Genomic DNA, 18,853 nt, shown 5'->3' on the forward strand with positions numbered 1-18,853 from the left:
CCCTCTTTCAAGTGCACCCCAGCTTCTCTTCCTGGACTCCTACCTGCCCTGCCATAGCCCTAGCCACCCTGGGAAAGCCCAGAATTACAAGAGCCCCCAGGAAAGCGACCTGGCTGAGCATCCACTGGGTTCTAATATTGGATCCTCCCCAAGAATGAATGAGCTCCCTGTCAAGCCCCTCAGTTTGTCTGGCCCCATCCCACCCCTGGTCCTCAGGCCTGCCCATCCACACCATGAGCAGGTACCCATAGGAGAAGGTGATACCTCTTCCAGGGTGGCTCTGAGACCAGTCCTCCAGGGTGCGTTTCAGTCCCAGGGCCCCTTCCCAGGTCAGTAGGGGAGGCTGGCATGGGGAGCCAGTGCAGCTTCTTGCACAGTCACCTCAGCATACCCCTTCCCTGCCCCTGCTCAGGGGCCTCCCTCCCAGCCAACCCCCTCCTTGCACCAGGCCCCATTTCCTTTCCTAGCCTCCTGCCCACCCAGCCACTCCACCACAGGAACAAGGAGCAAGGAGCAAGCTCTCTGGAGAGAGACCAGCCCAGCGCTCCTGATGAGCAATAATTTGTTTTATGACAGAAAAGGAAATTGTCTTTAGTTTCACAAGAGCGAAACGAATTCTTTTGAAGTAGCTTGCCCTGCGGCAGGCAGGAGGAGAAGGTTTCTCCCTGGAGCCTGCCCTTCACTCTCCTCCCCTCTGCTCTCTCCCGCTCCCCTTCTAATTACCGCAGCTTCCAAGCTGTTGGCGTGAATCGAAGCTGGCCTGTCAGATGCCAACCGCCACAGGATCTCACCTCTTGGGTGTGGATAGGGAGATGGAGCCATAGGAACAAGGTGGAGTGTGGCTCCTGGTTCAGCCTCTGTTGTGGCTGAACCCTCACCTGGCGCTGGCAGGAAGCAAGGAGGAGGGTCAGGGCAGAGGAGCTGCACACCAGGCCAGGGACAGCCATGGGTTCCAGGGCTGACTTGGGAGGCCACTAGCTCCTCCACGATTGGGAGTGTGGCTCCAGGGGGCATTCTCACATGGACAGCCCATGAGTCCTGACCGTCCTCTGTGCTTCCAAGTACCCAGGGACATCCAGACAGGAGATTGGACCCTGGTCACATCCTGGTGTCAAGAGTAAAACAATCATTTGGGCATGGATAGGACTGGAAGAAGGACCCTGGCAGGAGGGACAGTGTACTGGTGGAGAAATGCAGTGTGGGCTGCAAGAGCAGGGAGCCCCTACTGAGCCTGTTGGAAGGACGCCTCTCCCCACTATCTACCGCTCCATCCATCCATCCCACCAAACCATCCATCCATCCATCCTCCCATCCATCCATCCCACCAACCCACAGAGCACTTAGAGAGTACCAGGCGGGTGGCATCCCTGGGAGGAGAGAGATGGACCAAACCTCGCCAGTTCTGTGGGCATAAGCCTCCAGGGATAATGCTGCTGCTGCAGTGGGACAGCGTTGAGCCCAGCAGGTGCCTGGAATAGGACAGGCACTTACACTAGCTGTGGAATGACTGCCGGCTGCCCAGCCTCCATAGAGGTGATTCCATGGGGAACTCAGCTGATGCGGGGCAGCCCCTCCTTCAAAATGCTCCCCCACCTCCACCCTGCCTTCCTCTCTCCAGGGAGCTTTCCTGCCCTGGTCCTGCCAGAGGGGGTGAAAGGGCAGCTGGCTGCACGGGGAGCAGACAGACGCCAGCTCCAGGGCTGCCAACCTGGCACCGCTTCTTGGCGCTGGGCGCCCACTAAAACAACACACTTTGTGTCTCTAATTCAGCACTTCCTGTTTGTCCTGATATTATCACCTGTCCATGAAGCCCAGAGGCCCAGCCATGGACAAGGCAAAGAAAGGGATGGAGCTTGGTGGTGTGTGTGTGTGTGTGCGGGGTGGGGGGTGCCGGTGAGGGGACTCAGAGAGGGGGGAGAGGTGAACATGCCCTCCCCCAGAGTTTCCAAGCTGAGTTTAAGGGCAACGGGTAGAAAGGTCTGACGTGTGAGGCTCCAGGGCACTGGGCAAGGAGGAGTTCCCGAATGACTGGCAGGAGCTGTCCCCAGGTTCATAGATCAAGGCCACTTCACTCCCCTCCAGGACTCCTGGCTTTCCACACTCTTCAAAAGACTAGGCAACATGCAGGATGAGAATCTCCACGTGTCACCACCCTCTCTTGCTCCTTTCTCACATAGCTGGGAAGTTCTTCTCCACATCTAACTTTAGTAATTTTCAGTGGCCTTGGAAAGGTAACCTAGACTTTGAGTTCTTGACCACCCAAGTCGTGTCTGTTGCAGGGTCCCATGTTGGCACCATAAGCTACTTGGTGGATGAAGCTAGACCATGAAGCCTTCCCCGACTGAACCCTCCATCCCCCATAGAGACCCACCTGTCTCCCCCAAAAGTGGCACCCGACCGTGCAAGAGTGTCCACCAAGATGGCTGCCCTGAAAGGTGGCTAGATCAGTGTAGATTCCAGACAGGCCCCCACCCCAGCCAGAGGGGCAGCCTCTGCCACCCCCGAGCTCCAGGTAATAACCCAGGGCCACGCCAGGCTCGCCAGCACCTGAGCCACCGGCAGCAGATAATGACGGGGGAGCTGGGCAGGCAGAGCCAACCCCTCAATCAGGAAGCAAATTAAAAAGGGGAGGAATCTCCCAGACAGACCACAACAATGAGCCCGGCCCCCTTGCCAGGGCACTGCCTGCCCTCCTCTCTGCCTGGCCAATTCTGCCTGCCAGGCCCTGATACCCAGACCCGCTCTCTACTTTGCCCCTTGTGGCATCCAGTTGGAGCTCCTTGGGGTGACCCTGGTGGCAGGTTGGTGGCAGTTGGCCAGCAAGCAGGCCCTCCTTCCATGTGCTGACCCCCATGGAGCACTGAGCCTAGCATCAGGCTGCATTTGGGGTGCAACACCTTGACACCCATGAGACAAACTCTAGATGTGGTGCTAGAGACCTCGTTGAGGACCCGCCAGCCTCTGCCTTGGCAGCACTCCCTCCCCCATCAAGGGTGCCGTTCAGTCCAGGGCAGCTTCATGCTTGTCACCGTAGGAGATGCTGGGGAGGGGGCGTCAAGATGGACAGAGCATTCCAGTCCCTCATGAAGCTCACAATCAGACACACATTACACACACAACTCTCACATCCCACATGAGACAGTGTCAATCTCACTGCTTTTCCGATTCAAAGGATCAATAAAAGCTCATCAGGGGCCTGGTGCGGTATTCTAGTGGCTAAAAGTTCTCGCCTTGAACACACTGGGATCCCATATGGGCGTCAGTTCTAATCACAGCAGCCCCACTTCCCATCCAGCTCCCTGCTTGTGGCCTGGGAAAGCAGTTGAGGACGGCCCAAAGCCTTGGGACCCTGTACCTGCATGGGAGACCTGTAGGAAGTTCCTGGCTCCTGGCTTCAGATCGGCTCAGCACCAGCTGTTGCGGTCACTTATGGAGTGAATCATCAAATGAAAGATCTTCTCTCTCTCCTCCTCTCTGTATATCTGACTTTGCAATAAAAATACATCTTTAAAAAGAAAAAAAAAGCTCATCTGACAGAGCAAGAAGGAAGACCATTTCACACTGGGGACAGTGTGAGGTATAAATACGAGTGGACACAAGGACAGGGCAGAAGGTCCTGTAGCTGGAAACCTGGGTGGTGGCTAAGAATGTGGCTGGACAGATGAGCCAAAATGGGGAGGTGGGATAGGGGAATGGGCTTAAAGTCCCAGTCAGTATGAGTTAAGACACTGTTTGGGATGCCTACAGTCTATGTTTGGATTTAAGTCCTAGGTCTGCTCCCAATTCCAGCTTGTTGCTCATCCAGACTTGGACAGCCAGTGGCTGATGTCTCAGATGGTCACTACCATGCCCATGGGAGGCGTGCATTGAGCTCCAGCCTGGTCCAACCCTGGCTGCTGCAGACATCTGGGGAATGAACAAGCAGATGGAAGCTTTCTCTCTGTCTCTGGGCCTCTCAACTCACTTAAATAATTTTGTAAATGATTTATTTATTTTTGTTGGGAAGGCAGATTCATAGAGAGGAGGAGTGACAGAGAGAAAGCTCTTTCATCTGTTGGTTTGCTCCCTAAAGAGCCTCAATGGCTGGAGCTGAGCCAATCCAAAGCCAGGAGCCAGGAGCCTTTTCCAGGTCTCCCATGCAAATGCAGGGTTCCAAGGTTTTGTGCCGTCCTCCATTGCTTTCCCAGGACACAAGCAGGGAGCTGGATAGGAAGTGGAGCAACTAGAATATGAACTAGTGCCCATATGGGATGGTGGCACTTGCAGGTGGAAGTTTAGCCTGTTGAGCTACTGTGCAGGCCCTAAATAAATTATCTTTAAAGAAATATATATATATAGAAAACTCCTGACCCAAGAATATGGATTTTCTCCTGGAGGTGAAAACGTGTTATCAAATATTCTTGCTTTTCCTGCTTCTGCTTTCAGCATGGCTGCCACCAGCCAGAATTGTCTCCCAGCTCCCACTTTGCCTCTGTCCCTTTTGTCCCAAACCTCCAACTCCGTTCCCAGCAGAGTTGGGAGCTTCACTCTCCCTCAGCCATGACACCCCAAATTCGCACGTTCCAGTCACCCTTTTGCATCCTCCCACCTCTATCACACACTCAGGGCCTGCTGGGGGCATCACGGGGTTCCTGGGCTTGCTTCTCCCGGTGGATCCTCAGGTTTTGAGGGCCCCGCAGTTCCTTCCTACGGGATCCAGGGTTCTGCCTTCACTGTGACCATCTCCAACCTAGAAGCTTCTGGAAATGTGAATGCCAGGGAAACATTTCTCTATTTCACTCGGCCTTTCCCAAAGAAAGCCACTAGGCTGAGGCTATGTGGTCTGATAAGGCCACAGTCCTTGTGTCCTTGCATTCAGGGACCCTGTCACTAGAAGGGAAGATTAGAATTCTTCTCTTCCACTCCCACCATGGGTTGGAGAGGTGCTACAGGTTACCAGGATCTCATATGGGTACCAGTTCAAGTGTTGGCTGCCCCTTCCTTCCTTCCTTCCTTCCTTCCTTCCTTCCTTCCTTCCTTCCTTCCTTCCTTCCTTCCCTCTCTCCCTCCCTCCCTCCCTCCCTCCCTCCCTTCTTTCTTTCTTTCTTTCTTTCTTTCTTTCTTTCTTTCTTTCTTTCTTTCTTTCTTTCTTTCTTTCTTTCTTTCTTTCTTTCTCTTTCTTTCTTTCTTCCTTATGTTTTCATTGAGTCTGGTGCAGTAGCCTAGTGGCTAAAATCCTCACCTTGTATGCACCAAGATTCCATATGGACACTGGTTCATGTCCCAGCTGCTCCACTTCCCTACTTGTGCTCTGGAAAAGCAGTCAAGGATAGCCCTACAGCCTTGGGACCCTATACCCATGTGAGACCCAGAATAAACTCCTGGCTCCTGGCTTTGGATTGGCTCAGCTCCAGCTGTGTGGCCACTTGGGAAGTGAACCAGTAGAGGGAAGATCGTTCTTTCTGTCTCTGTTCCATATATATATATTCGTGTGTGTATGTGTATGTGATATGTATCCCAACTTTCCTATATATAAACCAATAAAGAGAAGAGGAAAGACAAAGAAAGATCTTCCCTCTGCTGGTTCACTCCCCAAGCGGCCACAGCAGCCAGAACTGAGCCAATTCAAAGCCAGGAGCTTTCTTTTCCTCTCCCACGTGGGTACTATGTCTCAAGGCATTGAGCCATCATGTCCTACTTTCCCAAGCCACACACAGAGAGCTGGATGGGAAGTGGAGCCGCCAGGACACAATCCAGCACCCATATGAGATCCCACCTCCTGGAAGTGGAGGATTAGCTAGTTGAGCCAATGCACCCGCCCCTGCTCCACTTCTGCTCCAGCTTCCTGTTCATGCACCTGGGATGGTGGCAACTGATGGCCAAGAGCTTGGGTCCCTGCTACTCATTTGGGAGGCTAGATGGAGTTCCTGGCTCCTGGCTCCATACTGATCCAATCCTGGCTATTCTCAGGCGTTGGAGGAGTGAACCAGTGAATGGAAGATTCCTGTTCTCTCTGCTGCATCCCTGTGTATGTGTGCCGCCCTCTTTCTCCGTCATTGTGCCCTTCAACTGAATGAATTTTAAAGGAACAACAGCCCGTGGAAACAGGCGTGAAGCCATAAGTGCTAAGGAATTTCCGAGGACAAGGGAGTGATGAGCTGATAAAGAGTGACTGCCAGAGAAAGCACCTTGCCTGCTAGGAGCCTGCAGGACACGGATGTGCCTCCCCTGGGCGGAGATGGGGTGGCAGGGGTGGAAACAGCTGGAGCAAAAGTAGGGTCAGGTGAGTCTGACAAACATCTGATGTGCTCGGCTGGGAGAGGCTGGGCGGCAGCAATGTCTGCAAATCTGATAGAGACCAAGTCCAAGGCTTTCATTGATGATGTGCTAGAGATGGGGAAAGCCCAGACACTGCCATTTAGGATGATTGATCTTTATTAGCCTGTAGGACAGCCCAGGTGGGTGGGCAGGCCTATGCCGGAAGCCCATAGGAGACCCGAACATTAATCTAGACGTCATTCATGGAGCCAGCGTTGGGCTGTAGTGAGTGGACTAAGTTGCTGCTTGGGATGCCCACGTTGCATGTCTGAAGGCCAGTTCCTGTCCCAGTTCTTTGGCGGAGGCTCCAGTGCTTGGGTCCCTGTCATTCTATGTGGAAGACCAGATGGAGTTCCTAGGATCTGGCTTTGGCTTGATTTAGCCCTGGTTGTTGCAAATCAACAGATGGAAAATCATTCTGTGTGTGTATGTGGTGTACACATAAGATCTGACTTTTTTTTGTTTTAATGAAGTAATTCCTGGGGCAGCAGTTGGTGCAGCAGTTAAAATGCCACTTGGGGGGCCAGCCCCATGACATGGTAGATTAAGCCTCCTTTGACTGTAGCGTCCCATATGGGCACTACTTTTTGAGTCTCAGCTGCACTTCTGATCCAGCTTGCTGCTTATGGCCTGGGAAAGCAGTGGAGGATGGCTCAAGTCTTTGGGCTCCTGTAATCCACATAGGAGACCCAGAAGAAACTCCAGACTCTTAGCTTCAGATTGGTCCAGCTGTGGCCATTGTGGCCATTTGGGAAGTGAGCCAGTGGATAGAAGATCTCGCTGTCTCTCCTCTTTCTGTAAGTCTGCCTTTCAAAATTAAAAAAAAAAAATTTTTTTTTTCAAGTCTCTTGGGACATCTGCATCCCACATGAGCCTGCCTGGCTCCATTTCCATGCATGCCCTGAGAGCAAACTTAGGAGACCCACATCCATTTGATATGGCCCAGACCTGCCTGGCTGTTTTAGGAATCTGACGTGTAGGTAAACCAATGGATGGAGGATCTCTCTGACTCTCCCTTTCTACTTAATTTTGACTTTTAAATAAATAAATCTTTAAAAAAAAAAAAAAGGAAAGGGAAAGGGGGGGAATTGAAAATGTTATTCAGAGTTTCTTTTATATATTTGAAAGACACAGTGACAGAGACCAGGAAAAACAGTGAGAAGTTAAAAAAGAGAATCTGCTAAGATTATCTCCTTAAATGGCCCCAAAGGCCAGGGCTGGGCCAGGTCAAAGCCCTCAAGTCAGGAATTCCATCTGGGACTTCCAGGGGGATGGCAGAGGCCCAGGGACCTCGCCAGCTCCTGTTACGTTCCCAGGTGTGCTACTAGAGAAGTGGATTAGAGACCAACTGGGCCTGAAACTGGCGCTCCAGTACAGAATGGGATGGTGCCATCACGGGAAGCAGTCTAACCCGCTGTGCCACGAGGTTGGCCCCAAGATACTTAATCAAAAAGCAACTCCTGATAAGCTGGCACGTCCCTAGAATCTTCACAGACAACATGTCCATCTCCATTCATTCACTAAACAAAATTACCGGCACCGTTTTGGGCTTTCCTCATTATCCCTCCCTGCACCCAGTCTCCCTTTAGATTCAAGGATGAGAAGATGGAGTTGAATGGTGGCCCACCTACACCTGGGGGAACTTGCTCCAGCCCTTTCTCCTGCCCCAAGCTACGCCAGCAGCCTCTGCCCTTTCGAATAGGTTTGTACAGAGAAAACAGAGCCCACAATACTCTGAGAAGCTGGGGGTGAACGCAGAGTAGCCCAGGCAGCAGGGAGCGCTCGCTTGGATAGTCAGAAAGGGAAAGCTGAGTGTGGAGACCTGAGTGGGGAGGAGTCTTGGGAGTGTGTAAGGGGGAGGGGAGGGACAGGCGTTCGGCGCTGAGGATGGGGCAGGAGGGAGGGAGGGACAAATTAGAGAGCTGCAGAAGGAAGCCGAGTCTTAGCAGCCCGGGTGGGGGGAGGAGGAGGCGGGGGCCTGGGAGGCGAGGGCAGAGGAAATGGGCCCAGGCAGTGGAGACAAGAGTCTGGGAGTTGAGCCGCCCAGGAGCCACCTGGAAGGTGCCGCAGCGGCAACATCAAACCTGGGATCCCAGGGCTGGCTCCGGGACTGAGCTGGGTGGTGGTGGTGGGAGGTGTTTACGGGGAGGGGCGCTCCTGGGATGCTGAGAGCCAGCCAGAGAGGTCCACCCCAATCTCCAGAGATCTTTGGCTTGCGCCAGCCATCCAGCCCCCCTTCCTGCTGGAAGGCCAGTGGCCGGGCCTCTGGAGTTCCACCCCCGCCCCGCACCCAGCGCTGGCTGGCTCCTATCTCGTCTTTCCCCGCCCAGCTCTGAGCACAGTGTTGGGAGGTACAAGTGGAAGAGGAAAGGGGGTCTCCTGCAGCTCACCGCCCAAAGAGCCAGGCAGATTCTTCAAAACCCCTTACTGATGCTAAGGAAGGAAAAGGGTGTGAGCCCACAGGTTGGGGCCCAAATGGCCCCCACCCCAAGATTCACCCATCTTTTTGGACTGGACCTGCTACCTAAGCATATGGAACCGATTGAAAGAATTTGTATGCTCACCTTATAATTTATGCAAATCAACTCTGTAATTAACTATAATTTGGAGGCATCCTTTGGTATTTGAGACATTTATCCATGAGGAAATGCCCTGGTGATAATGCTCCCGTATTAACATTATTTACTCCACCTGTGTGGTCTGCGGGGCTGCTTCCCCCTCTGCTCTTCTGGGCTGGAAGGTGGGTTGGGACAGGGCAGCCCCTCCCTGGAGCCTGCTTCATCCCTGACGCCTGGGTCCTCCCCGCCTCACTCCCCAGCTCCCTAGAGGGTTGGGGGGCCAGGCGCTGTGCTGGTTCCATTCTCCGGGCGAAGGCTGGGGCTCTGCTCTGGCTCCAAACCCCCCACTACTGAGTTCGCTCTCTTGTTTGTTGGGTGGTTTTCTGCTAAGCTTTTTCCTCTGATGAGCCTCGATGTTCTCATCTCGGAAATGGGAAGAAAGACCTGTCGGGACCTTTACAAGATAATTACTGAAAAGCTAATGAAGAAACTGGGAATCCCCAGTCTCTGGATTGCTGGAGGTGTAGGAGGAGAAGGAATAGGATAAATTTGGAGGTAAAGGTTCCCCAGCACAGCCTGAATGCAAGCAGGGGACCTGGCTTCAGTGTGTGCACAGCTGGGCCTGGCCTCAATGCCAAGGGCCTCAGGCAGTGGTGGAGGTGGCCATGCACCCTGTGAGCCTTCCCGGGCCACTCTGCTATGTGGGTCAGAACCTCCCAGGCAGAAGGCTCTGGGAAAGCAGTCTCATTCAGTTTCACCTCCTTTCTCCTTCCTGGTCTTTGTTTCTGTCCGCCCCAGGACATGCTCCTGTTAGCTAGTCTGCCTCAGCTTAGAGCCACCCCCAAATTAGGCTCCTGTACGCAGTGGGGGATGTGGCGGCGCCACCTAAATCCACCTCCAGGGCCCTTCTGCTTTTCCAGGCCACCTTCCTGGTCTCCTCAGGCTCCTGCAGTCTCAGGCATCCTGGCTCTGCACCCCAGCCAGCAACAGGGCCCTCTCTCCCCAGGGGGCAACCAGAAATCTCAGGTCCAAAATGCAGATGAGGTTGGATCCTCCAGAAGGATCCCAGTTGGAAGTGAACCCCTGGAAAAGGAGTACCAAGGGCCAGGGAGCCCTGGGAGCCCCGGGTGGGGTGCTGTGCAGGAAAGGATGGATTTGAAGTAGTCTGAGTGTGTGTGTGTGGTGTGTGTGGTGTGTGTGTGTGTGTGAGTTCAGCAAAGCAGGCCCCTTTCCTCCCACAAGTGGACGGATGCCACTTGGACTGTTCTCACCACCCCAGCCCTTTCCCCTGGCAAGGCTCTCATTTCCTCCATTCAGACTCCCCAGAGTGCCTGTGTTGCTGCCCCATTTCAGGAGACCCTGGGGATGGCAGGAAGTCCTGCTGCACTGCCACAGCCCCCACACCCAGATGCCTCCTGCTGTGGAAATCCTCCTTTCCTGGCAGCCCTCAGAGGCTCTGCTCTCACCCCCAGCACTCCCCCAGCAGAGCCGGGGGCCACTGTTTCCTGGATTATCCTAAAAGCTTCCGAGGCCGTGAGGACTTGGCAGCATCCCGGCTCTCACCTCCCCCTCTGGCTCTGACTGTCGCCTCCTTTATAAAGCCTAGCTCACTATCATCCCCATTCGTCCCTCACTGCTGCTGCCAGCTCTGGGCTCCATGGACGGGTAAGAGAGGCATGGGGACCTCCACCCTGGATCAGGACCACCTCCCCACTCTAAGGGGTACCCAGGGTGTCTTGGCTCTCTTTTCACATGGTAGGGAGGGACAAGAGGGAGATCTTGGCAGGGGTCTTCATGGAGTACCAAAGAGAACCCCCAATAGGTCTTTGGCCTGGGCTGGGCTGAAGAGAAAGTAGGGCAAGGTGGGCGAGAGATGCCAGCTAGAAGGAGGGACTGCATTCAGAGACAAAGGATGGGCAGAGGTCAGCAGATCCACCTGGAGGGTGTCCTGCCATGCAGAGGCAACAAGGGAACTTTCTGTGTGCTGTAGGAGAGAAGACATGCACCCCACACTGCAGCCCCCAGGTGCACTCATGCATGACATGAGCATACATTTGTGGATGCACACACAGGTGCACTTCCCACAGTTGGGATCACCTTTCAGACTGGAAAGCGATGGTAGATACTTGTGATGGTGGGGTTTAAAACAGAATCAGTATCCAGCACAGTGCTGCAATAGGATGAGTGATCTGACCCCAGCTCCGGACTCTGCTTGGTTCTCCTGTGAGTCAGGAGAAGTGGGTGGAACATGTTCATATCCAAGGCCACCAGCCTGGGTCCTTCAAGGTGCCTGCTGGTGGAGAAAAATGATGACTGAGAGCTTAGGAATTAGGAGGTAGGTGGGGGACTCCGGCCCCTGCTCTGCTGCTAACTTGCCGTGTGCTTCGCAGCTATTCTCCAAAGGCCTGGGACTCAGTGTCTATATCAGCAACATGGAGGGCTTAGACTAGGCTGCATGGGACTACCAGCTCTGACGCCCCCACCACACAGATGCTAAGGACAGCTGGAGTTTGGAAGGGCTGGCGGCCTTTTGCAATGGCACATGCGACCTTCCTAGCTGGTCTTGTCAGGTGCAGGATGGTGCATGGCTCTGATCTAGGAATGCTGGCCCTGTTCCCTGGAGGATGTAGAGAGCTAGGATTTCCAGGGCCATTGCCTCTGTAGTAATGAACCTGGACAGAGCCTTGCAACCCCATGGAGCTGGACTCAGTCTGTCATCTTGGGAGAACCACGTAAATCCTCCAATCCTTGGCTTCCTCTTTCTGTACAATGGGAATCATTCCTCTGCCTTGTGCTCCTGAGAAGTAGAGTTATTTGTGTAAAGGACCCAGCACCTAGTGGGTGCATTGTAAGTAAATGTTGGTCCAGTGAGGCTGCTCCAGGTGCGGAGCGGAGCCTAACTGTGCATGAAACTCCGGAAGAGGGATGGCAGGCATGGGAGGGGGACACTTGTGGGTGAAATCTTGCTATTTGTGCAGAGATGGCCCAAGTGCTGGGCTGATCCCTCCTTGTGGGGCAACAAGGATGTGGAAACTGTGGCAGTCACATCAACATCTGGCCATGGCACCATTCAGCATGGAAATGTCAAGCAAGTGGGGGACCCCAGAGGCTGGAAGCAGAGACCTACAGGTCGAGGGAGAGAATCTGAAAGAATCACAATGACATTGTCCTAGGCAGAAACCCAGACAGGCCAGTAGGACATCTCTGCTGAGAGCCCCAGAGACTGAGATGACTTCCGACTTCCATTCTGTTGAATTTTCTCATTTGCCTGAGGAGCCACAGGCAACTGAAGGATTTGTGTTCTGGGACTCCCAGGTGGCTGTGGGTCAGGGAGTAGGGGAGATGTGCCGTGATGGTGTCCGCTCTCCTGGGGCTGGATTCCCCTTTCCTGCTGCTTTCCAGGGATGCAAAGTGATGAGAAGATAAGGCAATCTGGCGCCTGTAACAGAAGGGAGGCAGGGAGCCAGACCCCAGCATCCTAGGAGCAGTAGAAGTGGATGTGGCCACAGTGGGCAGGTGGGAAGAGGAGGCAGGACCGCCACTGTGTCAGATTATCTTGAACCCTGTCACCTGAGTCAGGTGTGGGGGCTCTGTGCAGAGACTGCGGTGGTGGCTGTGAGCTGGCAGGCAAACCCAGCCAGCCGGGATCTGCCGAGTGAGCCCCGCGTGCTGATAAAGAGGAAAGGGGTCAGTTTAGCTATGGCACCAAGATTTTGAGCAGTTGCTCTTGGGAATCATCATCTCGGGCAGGACCCCCAAATACCTGGAAACAGGAAAGCTGTGTCATTAGAAACCCCAACCCCCAGCGGGGCTGCAGGTCCAAGGGATGCCAGCTTTCCACATGCTTGCGGGGCAGTGGGTCTTCCTCCCCCCACTTCACCCACCAGCAAGGTGAGGTTTAGTGCGACCTGACTGCCCAGGGTTGGTTTAGCAACACTGTGTGTGTGTGTGTGTGTGTGTGTGTGTGTGTGTGTGTGTTGGAGGTGGGGGCTGGAATGCAGAGGTGTGAACTCCTAGGCTCCCCACTCCCCACCTGCCAGCATCTTTTTACACAACCTTGAAGGGATCTGACTTACTGACCATCACCTCAGCCTCCGCGGCTAGAAATTTTTAGGTACAATTCCTTGAAATCCTGGGGATCCTGTCCAGCTCTGGGATCAAAGAGCGCTGTTGATGAATCCCACCCCACGTCTGGGGGAAGGACGCGTCCAAGCTGCGTGCCCGATCTGGCTTGGGGTGGGGGACCACGACTCATTGATTTCTGCCAAGTCCTTTTATAATCAGCCAGTCCCCAACAGGAATGTCGGATGGATAAATCAGAGCAGCGGAACAGGGGGCTGGAGTGGCCAGACGAAATAATTCTAAACTCCAGTCCGGCCGAACGAAATTGCTTGTGAAAAAAACAGAAACGAAACCTGAAAGAGTAGAAAGAATAGATAGCAAAACTCGCTGAGAAAGCCAACCCCTGCAAGCAAAGAAATAGGGAAATAGATCAGACTTCCCCGTGCCAAAAAAAAAGGCATCTAGAGAGGTGGGGGCAACGACCCCGAGCCGGGAGAGGAGCCTGGGGACACCAGGGAGCCGAGGCCAGCAGGACAGGGAGGGGACGCTCCTACCCGCCCCCCGGGCCAGCGGTGCGTCTCAGCCCGGCCCAGCTCGCGAGTTTTAGGGGGGCGACAGCGGCGCCCAGAAATTTCCCCCAAGTGCAGCATTGTGTATGCATATTTGTTTCTCTCGCCAGAATCCAAACAGACCCTCCGTTAGGAACCTGGGATTTATTTATACATTCAGGCGAGCCACCAGGCAGTGGTGGCGGCGAAGGATCGCGCCGTTTCCCTGCCCCACCAGGCCCAATCTTTCGGTATCGGGTACGGGGATCTGGACCATCTGTCTGCCGTGGGCCGAGCACTCGCAAAGGAGAGGAGCGGTTCTGGGGTCTGGGCGATGAGGTCTTAGCGGATGCAGGGGCTGCCCGCTAAGGCGAAGTGGACCGTGAGAGCCGGGGTGAGGGACCTGCAGGGGAGAGGGGCGGCCAGTGACCCGAAGCGACGGGGACGATGGTGAAGCCTGACGGTCGCCGGGGTCTGGAGTCCTTCTCCTCTCTGCATGGCGGGCTATCGCGGTCCCGCCCGGGCAGGTGGGTCAAGAAGCACGAAGGCCACCAGCGCCTGGAGAGGGACGGGTGCGGTGTCCACCCCCGCCCCTCGGCACGCCCTCCTCCTCTCTCCCCCTCTCACCCGCCACCCCCGCCAGGGCCAGAGTCCCGCGTCCCCAGCGGGACAGAGGCAGCCCGAGGGCAGTTTTCACCCGACAGGGCGGGCGGCTCTCAGAACCTGGGAAACACCGCGCCCGGGCCCCTCGCCTAGGGGGCTGGAGAGGGATGAGGAGGAGCCAGGGTGCGGCGGGGACCGTCCTAGTTGGCCAGCCCTCCCGCTCCCCCCCACCCCCCGCCGTCCGCCCCCACCTCTAGGGCCAGGCTGGGCCTCCCGTCCGGCCGAGCCCGCAAGGGTTAAAGGCTGCAGCAGGTGAGGTGGGCGGGGCCGCGAGTTGGGGGGAAAAAGGAGCGCAGGGGAGAGGATGCAGGCAGAGAGCGCGGGTGAGTCACGGGCGGAGCTGGCCTCGCTCGCTCTTTCGCTCGCTCGCTTGCTCGCCGGCTCCCGCCCGCTTTCTGGCCTCCGCCCTCCCGCCGGCTCTCACCGTCTCCTCGGCCGCCGCCCGGTCTCGTCGCAGCCCGGCACCCTCGGCTGCTGCCCACCCTGGCCGCGAGAGAGCCCAGGGCCCATGAGCGCGCGTCCCTAGGGCTCCAGCCCGCCGCACCCGGAGCCCGAGCGCAGCCTCCAGGTAGGAGCCCCGAGCCGGGATAACCTGGGGAGTCGCACTGCCCGGATTCTCTCCGGGGAGCAGGGGAAGGGGATAAGGCGCTCCCTACGTGAGGCAGTCTCCTGTGGCCGTGGGAACGGGGTGGTCCTCCGGGATCATAGGGGTCAGGGCACCGATGGAGAGAGAGAGAGAAAGAGAGATAAAGAGAGCGAGAGAGAGACTGGAGGGACAGCGGAGGCTGGAAACTGGGGAAACTGGAGCGACGGGGACAACTGGCGGACTGGAACATTGCGAACTGGGAGTGCGCGCATCTGGAGCGTCTGAACGCCGGCGGGATGGGGCACAGGGTTATCCCTGGCCTGCCTACCCGCGCCTGGAAGCAGGAGGCTGCCGAGGCGTCCTGATCTTTTCTTTCTTGAAATCTCGGGGCAAGCCACAGCTACAATCCGTGCTGCGGGCACTTCGCTCCGAGGTCGAGAGAGGCCATTCTGCGAGCCTGGGGCGTCCCAGTCCCTGCGGCAGTTCCCAGGCGCCAAGAGCTATTAGGGTCCCAGGCCTCCCTGCTCCCGCCCCGTCCCTACTGGGGGCCGCCCCGCCCCGGCCTGGGGCTCCCTTCCTGCGGCTTTTCCCCAGTTCCTTTCTTGTGGTGAAGCAGCCGGAGCCTGAGTAGGCGCCCCAGCCCTTCTCTCCCTGCCTCTCCCAGACAACTAGGGCCACCACCCTGGTCCTGGAGGCAGAAGGGGTTTGGGGTCAGCGGAGCCCTGCTGTGGGGTCCTAAGTGAGGGACCATCCCCCTATCAGAGAAGGCCCAGCCTGATACACCGAGGCACCAGAGCTGCCAGGCTTTAAGGAGAAGGGGAGAGGGAGACTTCTGGAGGTGTGGTGGAGGAGGGGGGCTTTGGTTCCTCGCCTGTGGAGGAAGGGAGACTTGGTTTGCTGGGGTTCTAGGCTGGGCGGAGGACAGTCCTTGTGAACTGACTCTTGCCAGCATCCTGGCTCAAGTTAGTGCTCCAAGTTTGCTGGTCATCTGTAAAGTGAGAGGACCAGCTTGGCTCCGTGAGTCTCCACTCACTCATGGTGATCCACCATGGTGGGGATCGCCCCTTCCGCCCTGCGCCGGCCAAGGCTGCACCCCCTGGTAGACTCTGGGCAATTCTGGCACTTCTCTCCAGTTGCCCTCCTCTTGCACACTCTGACCCTGCACCCCTGAAGGGGGTGGCAGTTGGACGTTTGAGTTTGCAGGCAAGCTGTTCTGTGGCTGCCCCCCTTCTCTGAGGGACCCAGCTGCTCCTACCGCCCGGCTAGGAGGAAGGGCATGGGTGACAGCCAGAGAGTGGGCTGGCACTGGGGCGGGTCGGGAGACAGAAGAGGATTTGGCTTGCTCTGGGCAGCAAGGAGGGAGAGGGGAACTTCCAAGGAAACTGATACAGCAGTGGCTGCACCCCAGGGAGGTGAGGTCCCTGCCCGCGGGAAAGGGGCGACCGCCAAGTGTGGGAGTGGATTTGACGGGGGGCCTAGGCAACCAGGCCTGGAAGACAGCTGGGTATTAGGGGAGAGGTTGGGTCTTGGTGACAACTCAGGATTAGCTCTGGGCTTTCTGAAGGACGGGAACCGCCTAGGCTCTGCTTTCACCAGCAGACGACCCCCACCAGCCAGCAGGGTACCCAGTTGGCTGTTGAGGTAGGCGCGGGTCTGTATCCTGCATTAGGGCTAACTCTGTGGATGTGCTATGCTTGGTGTTGTGCCCTGCAGGTGCCTGGGACCAGCTCTGCTCCCGGGATATCCTGGGGGAGGGGTCACTTCAAATGGAGGCTCTCCATTCTCTGCCCTCACCTCACATTCTCAACCCTTGCCAGCATTTGTAAATGCCCTCTTCCCCTGGGGGAGGGGGCAATCCAGATCAGGAACCAAAGTGGGCGACTTTCCTCACTTTTCTTCTTCTTTGCTTCCCCTAGGTCCCACCTGAGGTGCCCCTGACCGTCCCTGTCCCCCGCTCCACCCGGGATCCCGGCAATGCTAACCGCTGTCTGCGGCTCTCTGGGCAGCCAACACACGGACGCACCGCACGGCTCTCCGCCGCGCCTCGACCTGCAGCCTCTGCAAACGTACCAGGGCCATACGAGCCCGGAGGCCGGGGACTACCCATCCCCGCTGCAGCCCGGAGAGCTGCAGAGCCTCCCGCTGGGGCCGGAGGTGGACTTCTCGCAGGGCTATGAGCTGCCGGGGGCCTCCTCGCGGGTAACCTGCGAGGACCTGGAAAGCGACAGTCCCTTGGCCCCGGGACCCTTCTCCAAGCTCTTGCAGCCAGACATGTCCCACCATTACGAATCGTGGTTCCGGCCGACTCACCCCGGCGCAGAAGACGGCTCGTGGTGGGACCTCCATCCCGGCACCAGCTGGATGGACCTCCCCCACACTCAGGGCGCGCTCACCTCGCCTGGTCACCCGGGGGCGCTTCAGGCCGGCTTGGGGGGCTACGTCGGAGACCACCAGCTTTGCGCTCCGCCGCCCCACCCACACCCTCACCACCTTCTCCCGGGTGCCGGAGGGCAGCACCTCCTAGGGCCCCCCGACGGGGCCAAGGCCTTGGAAGCGGCTGCCCCGGAGTCCCAAGGGCTGGAGTCCAGTCTGGACGGCACGACCCGGCCCAAAGGCTCCCGGCGGTCGGTGCCGCGCAGCTCGGGCCAGACCGTGTGTCGCTGTCCCAACTGCCTGGAGGCGGAGCGACTGGGAACGCCGTGCGGACCCGACGGCAGCAAGAAGAAGCATTTGCACAACTGCCACATCCCAGGCTGCGGGAAGGCCTACGCCAAGACGTCGCACCTGAAGGCGCACCTGCGCTGGCACAGCGGCGACCGTCCCTTCGTGTGCAACTGGCTCTTCTGCGGCAAGCGCTTCACGCGCTCCGACGAGCTGCAGCGCCACCTCCAGACCCACACGGGCACCAAGAAGTTCCCCTGCGCCGTCTGCAGCCGCGTCTTCATGCGCAGCGACCACCTGGCTAAACACATGAAAACCCACGAAGGCGCCAAGGAGGAGGCGGCCGCCGCCGGGGCGGCACAGGGAGAGGGCAAGGCTGGCGGTGCGGTGGAGTCCCCCGGGGCCAAAGGCAAGCGGGAGGCCGAGGGCAGCACAGCTCCCTCCAACTGAGCTCGGGGCGGATGGGGGGGGGGGGTTGCTGCTGTTCCCCAGTACCCCCAAGGCCCACGTGGTCGAGGCCGGCTTGAGTTAGAGGGAGAGGCGCTTATTTATTGTGCGGGAGGAAGAGCGATGCGGGGACCACGGGGAGAAGGGCGCTTGAAGGGACAGTGTTGGGTTCTGGGGCCGGGACAGGATGCCGCCCGGGAGGAGCTTTGCGCGCCGCCGTTCCGTGTCCCTGCACGCACCTGGGCTATTTCCCTCGACCGGCTGCTGGGGAGGCGGGAGAGGAAGGCGGCCCCGGAGCTCCGGGTTGGGGTCGGGGCAGCTGTCCGGACTCGTCTGCGCCAACAACCTGGGAACCCTGGCAGGAAAGCGCCTTCGGAGCCGCCCGAGGCGCCTTTCATCCCCTCCCAGTGCTTGAGTCCTGGGGTTTCCCTAGGGGGAGCTGAGATGGGGGTGCGGGGAGACTGAGGAGGTCCCCTTGGGGTGTGTGTGTGTGTGTGTGTGTGTGTGTGTGTGTGTGTGTGTGTATTGAGGGGCGCCTCTGTCTGCTTCGGAGGTTGCAGCTGTAGGAATTTGGATGCGCCTCTGTATTAACCCGTCCAGACGCGGTCCCAAGGAGCCAGGGAGGAAGAGAGTGGGAATCCCTCCTTGTAACTTCCAGGTCAGAGCTGTGCGACAAAGGGCGGAGCGGGGTGTGCGTGAGGGGGGCGCGGATCAGGCAAAGCCCCCTTGGAAAGGAGAGAAAGGGGTGCGTGGGAGGGGGGATGGGTGCTTTCCTCCCCGACTCCAGTCTTTAACTCTTGATCTTTTTTTTTTTTTTTTTAATCACTCTTGGTAATCCAGCTGCCCTAGCCCTGGAATGGCTGTAGGTCTTTTACCTGATGTCCCCAGCATTTGCCTTTCCCTTGGGGGTGTCCAGCCGAGGCCCCTGAAGTGGGTCCTTGCCCCTCCCTGTTCCACAGAGGGTACTTTAGGGGGGCTCCTTCCTGTCCATCTCTTGGGGTGGGCGTCCTTTTCCTGTGAGGGTGGTGTCT

The 18,853-nt window shown here is 57.2% G+C and overlaps 1 protein-coding gene across 1 annotated transcript; it reads left to right on the top strand.

Moving 5' to 3' along the window:
• The first annotated feature begins 10,414 nt into the window (after positions 1 to 10,414).
• Positions 10,415 to 18,034, top strand: SP6 (Sp6 transcription factor). Its single transcript, XM_041001253.1, has 2 exons — positions 10,415 to 10,520; positions 16,631 to 18,034. The coding sequence occupies exon 2, from the start codon at positions 16,689 to 16,691 to the stop codon at positions 17,823 to 17,825; it is 1,137 nt and encodes a 378-aa protein (XP_040857187.1). The 5' UTR covers positions 10,415 to 10,520; positions 16,631 to 16,688; the 3' UTR covers positions 17,826 to 18,034.
• Positions 18,035 to 18,853: the final 819 nt, after the last annotated feature.

This window comes from Ochotona curzoniae, unplaced genomic scaffold (assembly GCF_017591425.1).
Source record: "Ochotona curzoniae isolate NIBS_2020 unplaced genomic scaffold, NIBS_Ocur_1.0 scaffold_2453, whole genome shotgun sequence".
In the NCBI taxonomy this organism is placed as follows: Eukaryota; Metazoa; Chordata; class Mammalia; order Lagomorpha; family Ochotonidae; genus Ochotona; species Ochotona curzoniae.